This window comes from Lampris incognitus, chromosome 2 (assembly GCF_029633865.1).
Source record: "Lampris incognitus isolate fLamInc1 chromosome 2, fLamInc1.hap2, whole genome shotgun sequence".
NCBI lineage: Eukaryota > Metazoa > Chordata > Actinopteri > Lampriformes > Lampridae > Lampris > Lampris incognitus.
The window spans coordinates 123,649,781-123,667,134 of NC_079212.1; the positions used below are offsets into that span (position 1 = coordinate 123,649,781).

The 17,354-nt window shown below is 42.9% G+C and overlaps 1 protein-coding gene across 2 annotated transcripts in view; it reads right to left on the bottom strand.

Moving 5' to 3' along the window:
• LOC130106769 (integrin alpha-5-like) overlaps nucleotides 1-16,659 on the bottom strand; it is a 36,531-nt gene extending 19,872 nt beyond the window's left edge. For both annotated transcript variants that reach the window (XM_056273015.1, XM_056273014.1), the window contains exons 1-12: nucleotides 16,281-16,659; nucleotides 10,525-10,649; nucleotides 7,762-7,862; nucleotides 6,407-6,530; nucleotides 4,851-4,912; nucleotides 4,610-4,655; nucleotides 4,273-4,398; nucleotides 3,648-3,692; nucleotides 3,304-3,347; nucleotides 3,022-3,078; nucleotides 1,194-1,246; nucleotides 205-413 (exon numbers count right to left, since the gene is read on the bottom strand). In XM_056273015.1, coding sequence (XP_056128990.1) covers nucleotides 205-413; nucleotides 1,194-1,246; nucleotides 3,022-3,078; nucleotides 3,304-3,347; nucleotides 3,648-3,692; nucleotides 4,273-4,398; nucleotides 4,610-4,655; nucleotides 4,851-4,912; nucleotides 6,407-6,530; nucleotides 7,762-7,862; nucleotides 10,525-10,649; nucleotides 16,281-16,495 — 1,207 coding nt within the window. In that variant the 5' untranslated portion in view covers nucleotides 16,496-16,659. The remainder of the gene's footprint in view (nucleotides 1-204; nucleotides 414-1,193; nucleotides 1,247-3,021; nucleotides 3,079-3,303; nucleotides 3,348-3,647; nucleotides 3,693-4,272; nucleotides 4,399-4,609; nucleotides 4,656-4,850; nucleotides 4,913-6,406; nucleotides 6,531-7,761; nucleotides 7,863-10,524; nucleotides 10,650-16,280) is intronic.
• Nucleotides 16,660-17,354: the final 695 nt, after the last annotated feature.

Consider the following 17,354-nt stretch of genomic DNA (forward strand, 5'->3'; position numbering starts at 1 on the left):
CATATTCAAATATACCACCAACTACATAGTTTCTACAGTAATCAACAGTAAATGCAGTAATCAAAATGAAAAATAAACTGTTTGCTGTGTTTCATTGCGATATTTGGGGAAACCAAGAGTGAGGAATGCCAAGCTTGGCACCACAATGACGGAGCAACAGAGGCTACTAATATTGCGGCTGCCTATTGCATATCCTCCACCTACCATTAAACCCATCTTGGTTGAGGTCCCCAAGTGGGGCCAGGGCAGTGCCGAATCTGCTGAAGGCCTGTGTGCCATTTAGGTGGGGCCGACTAAGCTCCAGCTGCAGAGGGCTCCTCTGGATGTAAATGTAGACACGACCCAGCTCCTCCAAACGCCCATCAGGACTCCGACGCATGAACATCGGGGCTCCTACCACCAGGTCATCCAGACTGGGGAGAGCCAAGCAGAGGAACGACTCGGATGGGGGCATTGCAAAAAACAGGAGATACATGGAGCCCTTGGCTAGCGGCTTGGCTAACCAACGTAGCGAGAATTCAGGGGGCAGCTGGAAATTGAGCCTGGGTTCCCCGCACCACGGGTGACTGTGCTAACCAGTCATCTAAAGGGTCGGACTCATTAGCCAAGGGCTAGCGAGGCTACACATCAATGGTCGTTACACTACATTAGCAAACACAGTACTCAAGTAAACACATTCAAAACCAGTACACTTTAAATTACTGCGCTCTTTGCAGCTTATTACAAAATCTTTTTATAGCATAACAAAACTTATTCAAAGAGGAACAACTATAAATAAGGAATGTGCTCAACTAAAAAAAAAGAAACTCTTTATTAAACCTGGGATATGATTCTATCAGATTAAGAAAGCGAAAAGTGACCTGAGAAGAACTTAAACAGAGGAGGAAGTGCAGACAGAACGAGAGTATATTTTTGAACCAGAGGGTCAGGGGTTTTTCATGACACATGACAGAGAAGGTGACTGAATGGGCGTGGGATATTCCAGAAAGCCGTGGGATTATTGACCTCTGTCTCAACTGCCTCTGCTTTATTCCGTTCATTTTCTATTGTAGATCTGTGGATTTCTTTCTATGTCTTTCCTGTATAACTTACGTCTTATATAACAGTGTGCCTCAAACAGTTCTCCTTCACAGACTTTTGCCCCTATATCTCTGACTGGCTCTGTGCTGTGCTCTCCCTCTCCGTACACTCACCCGTCATTATTGATGTCGGTGGTTGCCACTGCATAGCCAAAGTAGGACCCCATCTGGAACTCATCAAAAACAAGACAAAGTTAGCTTGTAATCACACTGTGGCTCTTAGATCTCTGTCATTCTTTCATTTTCTCTCTCTCTCTTTCTCGCTCGGTCTCATTCTCTTCTTTCTTTTATATCCTCCTCTACCTCCACAAGCCTTCTTTTTCAATCCATCACCCCCTAAATTACCTGGGTTCTCCTCTTCTTTGTTTACATGGAGCTCGGAGGAAGAGGTTAAGCGTTGGGGGCTTTGTGGTAGGGTGGGTGTGCTGGACCCGATCTGGACCTCGCTAAGGGAATCCAGAGTACTCACGGGGCTAGGTTCCTGTTGGGTTTTATTCCATACCATGTATGATAAATTAGGGTCCTTGGGTGACTCTCATATTGAGGTGATTTGTGTTTTACATGGGCTGGATTTAGTTTAGTGACCCCCCCCTACAAAAACCATGACTGGATTTTGTCCTTATCATCTAGAAGCACTGGGTTATGTTGTTTTTCTGCTAATATACATGATATCAGGTCAACGACCACGAATTAAGAACTTCCAACAAACGACCAAACAAACAAAAACTTGCTATGTCAATGAAACCCATGTCCTTAAACTTTCCCAGAACCTTTTTTTTTTGACTGAGTAAAAAAAGTGTTTTTCTAGATATCAGTGACAACCAGGTACATGGTAACAACCAAAATGACAAAAAGACTGCTGTGCTTTTTCAGATTTTCACGGCCTCTTGGGAAAGGACACAGACATCACTCGTGTGTTTATTCAGCTGACTCACTGTGGTCCAAGCACCCATGGGGAAACCTCTCACAGCCAAAAGAGCAAGTGGAGTCAGCTAACCAAGAGTTTACCTCACATCTCTCCCAATGAGTTCAACAGTTTACACAGCACCCTCCACCTGGAGAATGATGCTCCACCCCCCAAACCGAGAAAACACATGTGTGTGTGTGTGTGTATGTATAGACCAACATATTTGAAGTCTCTCTCTCTCTCATGCTCTTACACACACACACACACACACACACACGACAGACAAAGAGACTTCAAATATCGCCACCTTCTTAAAATAATGGCCTAAGTCATATTTTCAAGTTTTTCAAAAAACAGAATAAACTAACAAATTTTGTTTCAGTTTCAGTTTATTCCGTTTTTTGAAAAACTTGAAAATATGACTTAAGCCATTATTGAAGGTGACAATATGTTGGTCTGTACACACACACACACACACACACACACTCACACACACACACACACATGTGCAAGAGAGAGAGAGAGACACTTCAAATATGTCGGTGTGTGTGTGTGTGTGTATGTGTGTGTGTGTACAGACCAACATCTCTTTCTCTCTCTCTCTCACTCACACTCACACACACACACGCACTCATGCTCTCGGATGCATGCGTGGTCATATGTTCACACATCATCTATTAGACACACAATGAAGCCTCTCTTCTCATTAACCACATGCACAACCCCATTTCTCCATTTAAATCCACAGCTGCTCCAATAGTTTCTGTTTGAATTTTTTTTTTTTAATTTTGACTTTGTCAGCAGTAACAACAGCAGCAGCCCTGTATGTAAGCTGGAGGCTTGTTAATGTTGCAGATTTTTAGCTTGTAAAAAATGTGAGTCGTTTCTAATTTCCCCTCCTGACCACAAGGTGAAGTCCTTCATCCTTCACCCCTCATGCACACGCACAAACGTGCCACTTTCAAGGTCAACCCTCTTATGGAAACAAGAGGCTGAAAGGAATACATGAGAATCTCCCCACAGATGTGCACATACCTGCTCCCCAGTCAAGTTTAGCACCGGTTTCAGGTCTTTCCCATTTAGTATGGACACCTGCATTGGCAAGAGCAGAGACGACCATTAGACAAGATCATCAGATGTGCTTTCATAGCCAAAATACATTTTTACTGCATTGATTAAATAATTGCATTTTAAGTTCAATGCATCAATGCTTTTATACATATTCTTTTGATTTTAAGCTTCATATTGTTTGTTTGTTTTTTTATTATTCGGTAATATGCCGGGGGGAATGAATAAAGAAATGTGAGGACTCCTTACTAAACCATACAGCATGAGTCCTTTGGGAACTCCTGTGACAAAGTCTGCAAAAGAAGAAAACGAGCAAACGGGTTAACGAGGGGTGAGTTAAAAACAGCACAGTTCACCGGGAACTTGTGTTGGAGAAAGTCTCTGTCAGAGCAGCAAAAATGTGCCATTAACATCACTGTGAGACTTAACAAAGGATTCTTTACTTTGATCTTTAATTCGTTAACGGTGCTCGCTTTCTCATTTAACACTGACAGTCTCTCAACCATGCATCAGACCATATGGGGGTCAGGAGTTATGGGGTAAGCAAAGCCTTTATTCAGCCATACATTCAGCATCATAAATATTAGTCTCACCTTCCTCATCATCCCCATTGAACTCCCCACTGGCCACAGAGTAACCTGGAGGAAATATGAACAGAGTAACGTATAGTGAGCTAAGGGGAGGTTTGGAGGTGGTTGGAAACTTTTAAGGTTTAAAATCGGATCAAAGTTGTGAGGAAAAAGTTGCAAAATTTAAAATGTAAGTCATCAAAATGAGGCACAATGAAAGTCAAGGTTTTGTGTTTTATTTATTTGTTTATGAGCCGTCCCGGTCGCTGCTCTGCCCCCTCTGCCGATCTGGGGAGGGCTGCAGACTACCACGTGCCTCCTCCGATACATGTGGAGTTGCCAGCCACGTCTTTTCACCTGACAGTGAGGAGTTTCGCCAGGGGGACGTAGCACGTGGGAGGATCACGCTATTCCCCCCAGTTCCCCTCCCCCCTGAACAGGCACCCCGACCGACCAGAGGAGGCGCTAGTGCAGCGACCACGACACATACCCACATCCAGCTTCCCACCTGCAGACACGGCCAATTGTGTCTGTAGGGACGCCAAACCAAGCTGGAGGCAACACAGGGATTCAAACCAGCGATCCCCGTGTCGGTAGACAATAGAATAGACCACTATGCTACCCGGACACCTTTTGTATTGTTTCTCACCCAGGTAACTGTCATCATAGCTCCCCTGCACCTGTCTGGTCTGAATCTGCCCGGCAACAGACAGCAGGAAATAAGAGGGGTAGTAGGCCTTCACAATCTCCTCCGTGGTGGCTGAGATCAACTGTCCTACGGGATGGACGGGTAACAAGGGGTTGAAGGTCAAAGGATAAAACAAACGACAATTTTTAAGTTGTGTTAAAAAAGCTGTTCTGCATATATTGTGTTCTGCTAAACTTCAATCGCTTTACAAGCTGTGGTCAAATGCATTCCAACATAACTAACAATATCTCATGTCTCTCACATCTCAAGATACATTTCACTTTTTTTTTCAGCTCACCTTGCCAATAAAAGCTTCCTGGTCCTCCAAGCACAACTTTTCCATTCTAGAACATAAAACATCCAGCAAGTCTGTATTTAGTAGCTGATTAGGTGTTACAAATTTCATCACAAGCATCAACAAATTCTTGAACTATCATGTGTGTTTCTAATGCTTCAGTGTGACAATTTCAAACACTGTGAATGTACAATAAAATAATAAAAACTCTCCTACAAGGGAGTCAACTGATTTTTTTTCTTACCTTAGTGAAATCTGCGCTAAATCCTCCTTGACAATAGCCCTGGCCTGCAGGCCCATGTCTTTCTGGTATAAACGGCATAAAATAACATAAAACACTGATAGGTTTTTCTGCACAATAAAAAGATATTGCAAAGAAAAAAAGTGATAAAGTGATTTTCAATCTTTTCTTTTTGAGATGCAAAATCTTACAATGTTTTCCTTGTTGTGACACACATAGCAGCAAACTGTCTTGCTTAATTCAACAGAATTTACTGCTTGAGCAACCAACTGATTTCTACTCAGTTCATCAAACAGGGATATGGGAGATCCTTGGCACTTATTTTTGACCCCTTTTGATCTTTCAACACCGAAACTTTGGGGCCCCCTAAGCCAAGTCAAGTTTGCTTGCATTGCCCCAAATCACAGCTGCAGTGTCAGAGGGTGATCATAGACACTTAAGGAAATTGCTAAATGACTAGACTTATCAATAACAAAACAAGGAAAAAAGAAAAGTGGACACTGGGAGTCATAAAAATCCTAAACCAGACTTTAAAAACACTGGACCACAAGACTAAAAGCTGGGAAAGTGAATGTTTTAGAGCACCCACCACCACATACATTCTTTCCAGGATTAGAAGAGAGAAAAAAAACATGTTTTCCTTTATTCCTCCGACGGCACAGTTAATGTTTATGTTCATGTTGATTATCAAATTGATGTCAGTTATACCACCATTGACCTTGTCTGAAACACTTGCGCGGATTGTGAATCAGCGCGAACTCCATCAGCTTCACCTGTAAACCACAATTTGAGACAGGTTTGGGAAAGATCTGTTGATTCACTTAAAGTAGGCCTGAATTGTGAAAGTTGCAGTCACGGCTCTAGGTTTCCTAATGTTTCCTTGTCTTCCCCTTCTCCTGCGCTCCCTTGTCTGCCTCTCTATGTGTGGCGTGGTGCTCCTTCCCTGACTCTCCTGGCTCCATGCTGCTTACACATACCTGCCTTCCATCAAGTTCATCAACCCGACAGGATAAGAACCTCGGCTCTTCACCCACTCTTCGCCAGGTTGTTTCAGCTACAGCGGTAATAAATACGGCAGGCCTCTCTAGTGACCTGGTGAACTGGTGGTCTCCTCGTGTTGTATCTGAAAACTAATCGCTATCTCCCTTTCCTGTGCTACAGGATCATTACTCACAGGCCTGCCTGCCTGCTCCCCAACCCACTAACCATCTGCTACCACTGGCCAGCCCCCCCACACCATTCTCCCTCGTTCATCCATCCTGCCCAACCAGTCCTACCTTTCCTCACCGTCCTCCTGCCCGCAGCCTCAGCCAGCCACCTCCCCTCTCATTCCACCTTCATTCTCCGCTACCCTTTCAACAAATCCACTTCACTCTTCTTACTCCAAGTCTGTGTCTGCGCTTAGGTCCACCCGCAAATCATAACAGTTGCCTTTTCAAGAATTTTTTTTCTAAACCACATCTGGAATGTGAGGCCTTGACAGAGAAGTATTTTGTATTGGAGGAAGCAGCTCTCAGGTGCAGCAGTCATGCTCTCATATATGCAGGTTGTACCGGTACCTGTTCTGCATGGTGCATATTCCACAAATGACTTGAGGTTGTCTACAGAAAGGTAGCAGGTTCCTGTGACATCGGCGAAGGGAGTGTCATGTTCGGTCCTCCAATAATACTTGGGTGCACATGCCTAAGAAGAGTGCAAATTGATGATAAATTAGATTTTAATACATACTGTCTCCTCATGTATCATCTCTATGTGGCTATAGCTGTTGTACTAGCCTTATCTGAAAGCCTTACTTTGCCTTTGCTTGGCACTGATTGGAACTAGCATCATCCAACATTTAAGTACCACGCTAATAAGTGGGCAAAATGTTTGAGGTAACAATCGCTGTTGTGTATTCATAAAGTGCCACCACGGTCAATTAAGTGAAATATTAATGGAAAAAAAGCATAAATGTAGTATAGTATCTGATCCTTTGCAGGCACTTTGCAGTAACTGTGAATTGGCGCTGGCTGTTATTATTGCACCCTTACTTACATTAACAACATTATCATTGGTGTCTACTATTGAGCCCTTACTATTGAGTACAATTGCACGTGTCATTTTTAAGCTGTCATGGCATAATTTTCCTTTTTTACACGTTTGTGGCAATATCAATATATTTTTTAATCTGTTAATCTATTTTCATCCTCTCCACATCTGGATAAGCTTTTTTTTCTTTTTTGGATTTCCCCCCCTTTTTCTCCCCAATTGTACCAGTCCAATTATCCCACTCTTCCGAGCCATTCCGGTTGCTGCTCTACCCCCTCTGCTGATCCGGGGAGGGCTGCAGACTACCATGTGCTTCCTCCGATACATGTGGAGTCGCCAGCCGCTTCTTTTCACCTGACAGTGAGGAGTTTCGCCAGGGGGACATAGCGCATGGGAGGATCACGCCATTCTCCACGGCTCCTCCTCCCCCCCAAACAGGTGCCCCAACCAATCAGAGGAGGCGCTAGTGCAGCAACCAGGACACATACCCACATCCGGCTTCCCACCCGCAGACACAGCCAATTGTGTGTGTAGGGACGCCCAACCAAGCTGGAAGTAACACGGGGATTCAAACTAGTGATCCCCGTGTTGGTAGGCAACAGAATAGACCACCACACTACCCAGACACCCCACATCTGGCACACCTACACTAAACACTCTGGACATTGACATGCACTCTTAGCTATGATATGATTACAAAATTGTGCTGTACGGTGCCAGCCGATAACGCTTGAATTTTTCATCTGATCGCTGATGCTCTTGTAAGTCACTTTGGGTGAAAGCATCTGCCAACCATGCAAATGTAAATGTAACCCTAAAGCTTAATGCAGGTTAATTAACCAAAACTGACCAACCACCATTGAGTCATCCATTGAGTCATTCTTACCAGGACGGCGTCATTGTGGGAGCGCACAGTGGCCCCAAACCACTGGTGGGACTTGAACTCTACTTGAGTGTTAACATCACCATTATCAAAATGCCGGTCCCCTACATGTATGAGAACACAAAACAGAGGAGCATATTAACACGCTATAATCTGGGAAACTTGTCATCTCAACCGATTAGCAGTTATTACACTATAAGTAAAAAAAAACCTTCAACCTATTAGAAACTGAGATTTAAAAGGAAGCTCAGTGACATCAGGATTTCCTATTTTAAATCTCTCAACGTCCCCCTGTACACAGTGTTTGGCTTTTGAGCTGTCAGAGCTGTGTTCGAGAGCTTTCCCCACATGTCCTTGGCTTTTTACATGGATATTTTATGGCCTTGCCATCTGGATCTGCAGTCTTAATCCATCCTCCATGCTACGGGCAGACATCAAATAGCTCAAAGGGACTTGGACTGTGTTTTTGCCGTAACCCAAGCAGTTGTACTTCATTGTCAGGAGCTGTTTTAAGAAAGAGGCCTGGTAGTACTAAAGCAAGAGACAGGAAGGGGGGATGGCCTACCAAAACATTGAAGAAAAAAAAAAGCTTGGCAGCATTAAACCTCCATGTTCTTTTGCTTTTAACAATCTGCAGTTTATATGATTCAAGTAAAATCGGTAAAAGAAAGCTATTTCTACCTAAACTCAACATTCCCTGTCCACTCAGCTAATAAGACTTCCTTTATGTCATATGGGGTATTGTAAAAATGAGTTCCTGACTTGTAAAACCTTTTCAAATCCCCATCCAAGTAGTATATAAATGAAATAGCTTCAAGGTTGGCTGGCGGGCTCTATTTTGTTTTTGACATAGGGACCTTTTTTTTTTGTCCCACATACACTCTTATCATGTAACATGTTCCCAAGTCAGCATTTTTGAACAGTCATTTTATTAAGGTTTTGTGGACACATTATACTATTAAAGGCCTTGTTAAAAGAGGAAGTTTTGTATTCTTTACAAGCATGTTTTCCAAACTTGGCCGGGCCTAAATCAAGTCCACGACATAGCATAGAGTGACTACGGTTTGGTTTTAGATTTATGTGCCTGCCTGCTGCTTGGAGCTGAGTGATGATATTAACCTCTCTTAGCCACAGTTTGGTGTGCCTGTCTGGTTAGCCGTGCCTGGACTGTGTCCTCATACACCATGTGTTCTGCACTCAGTGGGGGAAAGAGCAAGGCTGCAGACTCACTCAATGAAAAAGCCCAGGGCTATACATATCTCTATTTGTTTGTGAGTTTTTGCACATATTTTTAGATGAAAGTGTGTGTGTTTGTTTATGTGTGTGTGTGTGTGTGTGTGTGTGTGTGTGTGTCTGAGAAGTATCAGATTTTAGAAGCCACCTAGAGCCAAATTGTGTAATTGTGAACAGTTCCGAGGTGTGTATTCTAAACGTATACTCAAGTTTGTCCAGTTGAAGCACTAAGTTTGTGTTTACACTACAAGATATCAGTATGCAAGTGTGCTTGTTTTTGATAGCATACGATAAGTCAGGCCCTCTGATCCTAAAATGGTGGTCCTTATCATTTCCTGTCTATCTAATTAGGCAGTGATTATGTTTTTCTGGCAGAGTGAGCTAGGGGCAAGTCTGGGCTCTTCGGGGCCCTTGTCTCCATAATGACTTTATCCTAATTAAAGAGTGCTTAGCACACTGGGCCTGAGTTCAGCAGGAAATCGAAGTTGTGTGGAAACACCACAAACACAACCCATGTCCCATCGTGTAGACCTTACAGAGGGACCAAATGGGGGAAAGAATGAACCACCTTCAAAGCACAGGGGGAGCATCAAAGGCTGGTGTCAATTAAAACAAAGCTCTATTGGATTAGGAGATGTAAGCTCTGTAAGGTCATACAAGTGACCTTGGGGCCAAAGGCACAGCGGTGCTAAACCCAGGATGCTACTAGTTGTCTGTACGGCTTACTTTTATTGAAAAAAAAAACCCACAAAGTTTCAATTATGACGTGAATTCATGGGCACTTAACAAGGCTGTCGTGGAAAGCCACATCTTTACACCCTAGGGTATAGTATATGGCTGAGATGTACCTTTAAATCTACAATACAGGAAAAACAGCCCCTCTTACATAAGGGCGGTTATACTTTATCTTTGGCTGCTTTCACACTGACCAAAAAAACCCACTAACATCCACCTTTTTACATTGAGCAAAGGCGGACATTAACGGGTTTTTTGTGGGTTTTTGGCCAGTGTGAAAGGGATATTTGAAACAAGTCGGATTTTTTTTTCTCCCCAATTGTACTTGGCCAATTACCCCACTCTTCCGAGCCATCCCAGTCGCTGCCCCTCTGCTGATCCGGGGAGGGCTGCAGACTACCATGTGCTTCCTCCGATACATGTGGAGTCACCAGCCGCTTCTTTTCACCTGACAATGAGGAGTTTTGCCAGGGGGACATAGCGTGTGGGAGGATCACACCATTCCCCTCAGTTCCCCCTCACCCCTGAACAGGTGCCCCGACCAACCAGAGGAGGCACTAGTGCAGCAACCAGGACACATACCCACATCCGGCTTCCCACCCACAGACACGGCCAATTGTGTCTGTGGGGACGCCCAACCAAGCCAGAGGTAACACGGGACCTCGAACCGGCGATCCTCGTGTTGCTAGGTAACAGAATAGACCGCCATGCTACCCGGACACCCCAAAACAAGTCAGATTGTATCTACATGGTGAACTGTGCAACAGTCACACTTTCAATTTAGTGAAGACACCCTACCTTGCTTGTCAAAGTTGATGATGCTGCAATTTGATTGGCTCCAGGGGCACACATAAACCGCTCCTCCTTCAATGATGTTGGATTGGCTGGTGTTGGCTCTCGGAGCACCAATCAAAATACTGATACTATAGAGCAGGACAACAAAAACAAAATCTTATACAGTGATGATGAACTGAGGTTTCCAAAACTTCAACATGAAAACAAGAGATTTATTTGAACTATGACTAAGTATCTCATCAAAGACAATTTATAGTTAAATAGCTAAATCATACACCACAAGACAATTAGGCGGCGTCTGATCCCAATTAATTTTCCTTGATGTTCATCCAGGATTTGTTAATAGAGGCTGAGACCAAATGGCTTTAGTTTGCAGAGAGCGCAAACGATATTACAGGAATGCTGTGGAGGAAACATTCAGTACTACCAGAAAACTAAAAGAAGGAAAATAAATAAACAGTGATTCAGGCTGATCTCTCACTGTCCTCTGTGCTCTTACATCTGTGGGTGTGTTAGATAGAACAGATATTTGATGAGGATATATAAAGAGCACAAGTAGTTTACAGCAATTACCTCATCGACCATATTTACAAAGTCACTTATCATCATCACTAGATGCCTGTCATGGGGAACAAACACTTAAGAGCTGGGCTCTGTGTGCTGGCATGAGTAGCCAGGACTTTCATGAGGAAGATATGATATCAGGAGAGATGAGAAAGCTACTGAATCCACGGCTTAAATAAGAATTTCACCATAGTAGAGCTAAACACTGCTGCTATTTGCCCGTCTGCTCTAGTGTGCCTGTGTGTTTGTGTGTGTGTGTGTGTGGGAGGGGGGTGTGTGGAGATGGGGGGGGGGTAAGAGAAAGTCTTTGGGAATTGCACTCTGCTCAAATCCAAAGGATTTAGCACATTTTCAGGATCCTACAACAATGAAGTATATACCAAGCTGATGACTTATCATTGCAAACTGACTGATAATTTCCCTATAAAGCAAATAATCTCCTCCCGTTTTTTGCTAACTAATGAAAAACCACAAGTCTTTCTGATTTTGCATGATGCCAAGCTTGGAGCTCCTTGGGACTGAGCCAATTAAAAGCTGTTCACTGAAGACAAAGGCAGACTGTGACTAGCAAGCAGTCTGAATGAAATAAGCAAAACAGGCTTGATCATTAGGGCTATGTCACCCGTGCTGTGGCCTGCAGTGTTGTCTCATATGACTGTTTTGTCCTGTGTTACCATTGTCTTGTGCCATTAGGTCCTGTGTGTTCATGTTGCTAAAGCAAACTTTGATTGTAATGGCAATGAAAAGCTTTAAAGCCACCATTATAGTGCATGTATATCATTATTATCAATTAATTATCAAATAATTATTTAAATTTTTATCATTTCTAAACTTCTAAATGTATCCTGTGGGATATGACTGATTTTCTGAAATGGCATGCAACCCGAGCTGAAATGTGTCATTTGACAAATTGCTTTTCACTGCCTTTTGATCGACATTGATCGTCAGATTGATTGTCAGAGTTTATCCATTGGAATAATCCATTACATTTTACGCTGAAAACAATGTGGGTCAGGGTCAGGATTCAAAATGAGGGAAATAGTCAAAGTACTTCTCCACGGGGCATCCGGGTAGCATAACGGTCTATTCCATTGCCTGTCAATACGGGGATTGCCGGTTCGAATCCCCATGTTACCCCCGGCTTGGTCAGGCGTCCCTACAGACACAATTGGCCATGTCTGCAGGTGGGAAGCCAGATGTGGGTATGTGCCCTGGTCGCTGTACTAGCGCCTCTTCTGGTTGGTCGGGGCGCCCGTTGGGGGGGACTGGGGGGAATAGCATGATCCTCCCATGCGCTCCGTCCCCCTGGCGAAACTCCTCACTGTCAGGTGAAAAGAAGCGGCTGGCGACTCCACATGTATCAGAGGAGGCATGTGGTAGTCTGCAGCCCTCTCCGGATTGGCAGAGGGGTGGAACAGTGACTGGGATGGCTCAGAAGAGTGGGGTAATTGGCTGGGTACAATTGGGCAGAAAAATGGGAGGGGGGGGTTTAAAAAAAAAGTACTTCTCCACCTAAGATGTTGCTGTAGCACGGTCAGTGAGGTGCCCGGTGGGACACCAGTATAGGACACCAGTATAGGACACCAGTATAACTTTTAAATCAATGTGTCTCTCATACATATCTTGTTCAAACATAGTTTGGTAGTACTGATACAGTGTATACTGGAGGGTTTGATGATGTAAGTATAAAAGACATGCACTACGTGTCTAAAGGCATGACACTTTCTAATCTAATTGTTGTCTGTTGATGAAGGGCAACTGTATCAGGTTGTTCACCATAACGTCTGAGGTTGACTCTTGACCTTTTCTGGAGCGAGAAAGAGAGAGAATAAAAGAAGTATTGACAGGGCACCTCCGTAGCCAAGTGGTTATAGTGCATAGCTTACCACATGGCCACATGGTTGCAACCATCACCGGTTTGATTCCAGTCAGTGATCTTTGCTGCATGTCATACCCCCCCATTTCCTGTCTGCCTTTCACTGTAGCTATCTAATGAAGGTAAAAAATCAAAATCTTGCACATTTTCCTGCATATCTGCATGAGCATACGTGCATTTGTATGTTTAGTGTTGCTCATTACATTAATGATTGTTGTGTGTATGTGTGTGTGAGAACAGAGAGAGAGAGAGAGAGAGAGAGAGAGAGAGAGAGAGAGAGAGAGAGAGAGAGAGAGAGAGAGAGAGAGAGAGAGAGAGAGAGAGAGAGAGAGAGAGAGAGAGAGAGAGAATAAGATCTAGACTGAAGGAACATGACTGATGACATTAGCAGAGATCCGACTTCATGGTCCCTGAACACCCTACTGTAAACGTCTGGAGAGCATAAGAGGAATATTTACATGGCAGAATAACTTATAAACCATTCACAGCACAGCCACTCACCCTGCTAGATTGTACAATTTCAATGGCTTCCTTTCTCAAAGGTACACTTTAACTCCTCCACCACCCCCTGTTCTCTCTGCATGTGAGATGTTGTAGTATCTAGGTGCCCCAAAGATCAAATAAACTAATCTATTATAAATATGTAACATCCAGCAATAGCCTTCATGTATACTACATGCAATTTGTATTAGTCAGATGACAACTGATTTGGACTGAGACTTAAAATCATGATTCCTTTCCTAAAGTTCATGTTGTGCCAAAATATGAGCTTACCATAGTATCTATGAACCAAAATGACTGCATGGACAGAGGCAGAGTCAATCATTTATTCAGGGTAGCTGTTTATGTAGCTCTCCATATCTTACTAAGTAATATCCCTGTGCATTGTGATATCTCCTTATATTGCATGTACCATCGCCACAGATAGCGAACATGAGAAGGCACATGCCTCCATATTCCAGCTAATTCTATCCAGGTTCCTCATAACTGAGGCAAGAGCTTATTAGTGATTTCACATACAAGATACAAGGTTCATAGTGGGCCACTTCCCATAGGAAATGCTCCAGTATTCCAATTTAAATATTGTTAAAACATTTTTTTCTTCGCTCATTTACCCTAACAATGTGATCGCAAGTCAACCTCTATAGTAAAAATGTGATATGGATGCTACGTAATAAACAACATTTATCTTTGTAAGATACCATTTTGGTTTACCTTAAAAGAACTCATCGCAATTGAATCTTTCCCTTAAGTTTCAATTCTACCATCCTAAATACATTTGCACGCTAAATCATGGTTAATTAAGGCAGTTCCAGTCTTATATTGGATTGAGGCAAACCAGAAGGGGTAAAAAAAAACAATGACGTTATTAATCTCGACAGCTGATGTGACCAGGCTCCACCTCCGAAACACCAGCCAAGGCAGACATATTGACTTAAACTTGGCATGTTTACTGGGACAGAGAGAACAGAACATGGGGAGCGATGGGAGAGAGGCGAACAATGCTCCCTTGAGCTTAACAGTCACAATTATATCAGAATCCATTACAACCACGAGAACCATCCTGGACAGGACAAATAAGACAGCATCCTTGTCTTCTCTCCCATGCCATACATCAAATCCGAGAAGCTGACTCTACAAAACATTCAGCAAATGATGCAAAATAATAAAAACGAAAAAATGTGGGCAAATAAATAAAAATTCACTTGTGGAAGGAAAAAAAAGGAGATCGTAATTCGGTTGCAGGATAACCACTGGGTGTCTACAAGGCGGTGCTGAAAACCAAAATGTGTCCTGTAGATCAACATCTTGGTCAGAAGCCAAAGTAACCGAGACCACCCAACACACCCACACCAAATGCTTAACCAAGCAAACTGAGAGAATCTTAACCAATTTCCTCTTTGCTGGTGTCAGGGAAATACTTACATATATCACACAAACACGATGGAAGGAACTGACAAGCTCGCCTTAACAGGTTTCTGATTCAGCATAAAGTGAAACAGCTGATCGAACACTAATGATCTTTTCCTGGTGTAAGATGACAATGACAATTTGGGTCCAAACTGAATAAGCTATGCTATTTTTCTTCTTGTGTGTGAGCATGTGCACAAGATGTAGACTTCCATACTTGTGCCCTGTTGATTGTTTTCTCAACACATCAAAGATGACAAGTAATAACCACTTTCCACACGCATGAAGATTTCTTTACCCGTAAATGTTTTTGTTTTTATGATTATGCTCCAATATTTCTAGCAATCTGAAATCTTCAATGAGTAGTGAGTGATACACTATCAAAGTGAAGTACTGAAAAAGGCTATACATTATCAATATCTTGTATTACTTGTGTTCGAGAGAATTCATTGGAATAAACTTAATCAGATGACAATGACAGCCAAGATAGATCCAGTCCTTTTGAGTTTTCATAAATAAGACTTGCATTATAGCCAATGACAAAATTCTTAGGTACCATCACAAAAGTGTGAATGAGAGGAAAAAACAAACGGCACCGCCTACTGACATTTGCATACAATTAAGAGGTATTCGTTGCCTGATGCACAGTCAATACTTCGGTGATTGAAAGTGCACCGTGGGAAAAAAACATTTATTAAGGAAAACATTACATAAAATAGCAAAAGTAGCAAAAGAGTATGATCTAAAGTCATGATACATTTATATATTCTAAGTAACAATGCAAGTTATTTCATGTTTGTAGGTTGTATCTCAGAATATTTGTGCTGTTTATTGTCACTTTAAGTGATTCCTTTTCTCTCTGTTTGTTTTTTGTTTTTGTTTTTTGTTTTCAACATAAAACAATCACTTTTCATTATAAGGCTACTATTTAGTTCTCATAGTATGTACTGTGTATTTACATAGCGTATTGACAGGCAGAGATCATATCTGAAATAGCCTGTTTTTGGGGGGGGGGTGTCTTTCCTCTTTTCTTTTTTTTTTGTTTGTTGCAAAGATTTCTATGTATTTTTAATTTCATGAGCATGTAATTTATAGACGGCCCCTATTGCCTCACTGGACTGTCAACATAAATTCGGCGTTAAGTCACAATCGTTATGATGATTTAGATTCTGCGTGAAAAACTAAACACGCGTCTTAGTTTCTTTTGTCGGTTGAATATCTCACTTAATTAAAGATCTGGACAACGGGTCCGAGAGACGGTTAGCCATGAAAACGATGACGCGTGAATTTGAAACCTGGTTAGTCCAATCATGACACCGTGATGGACTACTCGGGTTACACAGGGGAAATAATATGAGACAAACATGCAAAATCCTTAGCACAGGAATACACATAATGAATAGCTGACCTGGGCGAACTACTGAGAAAATCCACAGAATAGCCAAAGTAGCTTCCCTGGGGTCCAGAGAAACTCTGCCGTCTCTCTGTGTCTAAGTTAAAGGCGGCGCACGAGTGAAGAATGAAAATCAATAGAGGCCCAACGAGCGAACTGTGACCGCCGCGGGGTTTGGCTGAAGACCGATGATGAGGTGAAAGTTTAACGAGTCGCTGTCCGGTCCCCATCTCTGCTGTACGTCTTCTCTTTCATTGAACAAATGAAATGCAAAACGCATCATCCGTGCTGTTTCTCGATATCCCTTAAAGCTCAGCCAGCCAAGTGGGTCCCCCAAGTGAACGAGTGCCGCTCTGGTTTGCGCTCCGCTTCCACTGCTACACCTCCGTCCTGGTCCAGCGTGTAGATGGCAATGTACGGGGGAGAAAGAGTGGAAGAGAGGGAAGGGGGTGGAGGTGGGACACTGCGATTACACGTGGGGTGGAGCTTTGGTTATTACATGACACATGTCTGGCTAACTCGGACGAGAGATGGAGTGAGTCAGAGAGAGAGAGAGAGAGAGAGAGAGAGAGAGAGAGAGAGAGAGAGAGAGAGAGAGAGAGAGAGAGAGAGAGAGAGAGAGAGAGAGAGAGAGAGAGAGACTTCCTGAGCAGTTCCCAACTTTGTGCAATTTCATCTGTCCTGCGTACTGAAGTTTGAATAAAATAACTTTTCATATCTCTGTTCTTGCAATTTAACTGAAACTTTTTTTGATTTGAGAAGTTTGGTAACCCCACAGACGCCTAGGACACCTGGGAGCAGGTGAGAGAATGACAGCCTGGTCATCAAATGGTCATCAATGGCTGAATGTGAATTTTTGCATCACAGTAAACTCAAAGGAAGCCCTATAGCTCTGTCGAACCAGTTTAATATGTGCTAACATCCCAGGACGCACAGTTCAGATGGACTTTACGTAGAGAACACATGGACATTGTGTCTGTCTATCATCCCTTTGTTTGAACAGAGGTTGACCCCACTGCAGACTAACAAACAGAAGGACAATGTGTAATCTCACTTATATGTGTTTTTTTTTCCTCTGTGCTGGAGTGG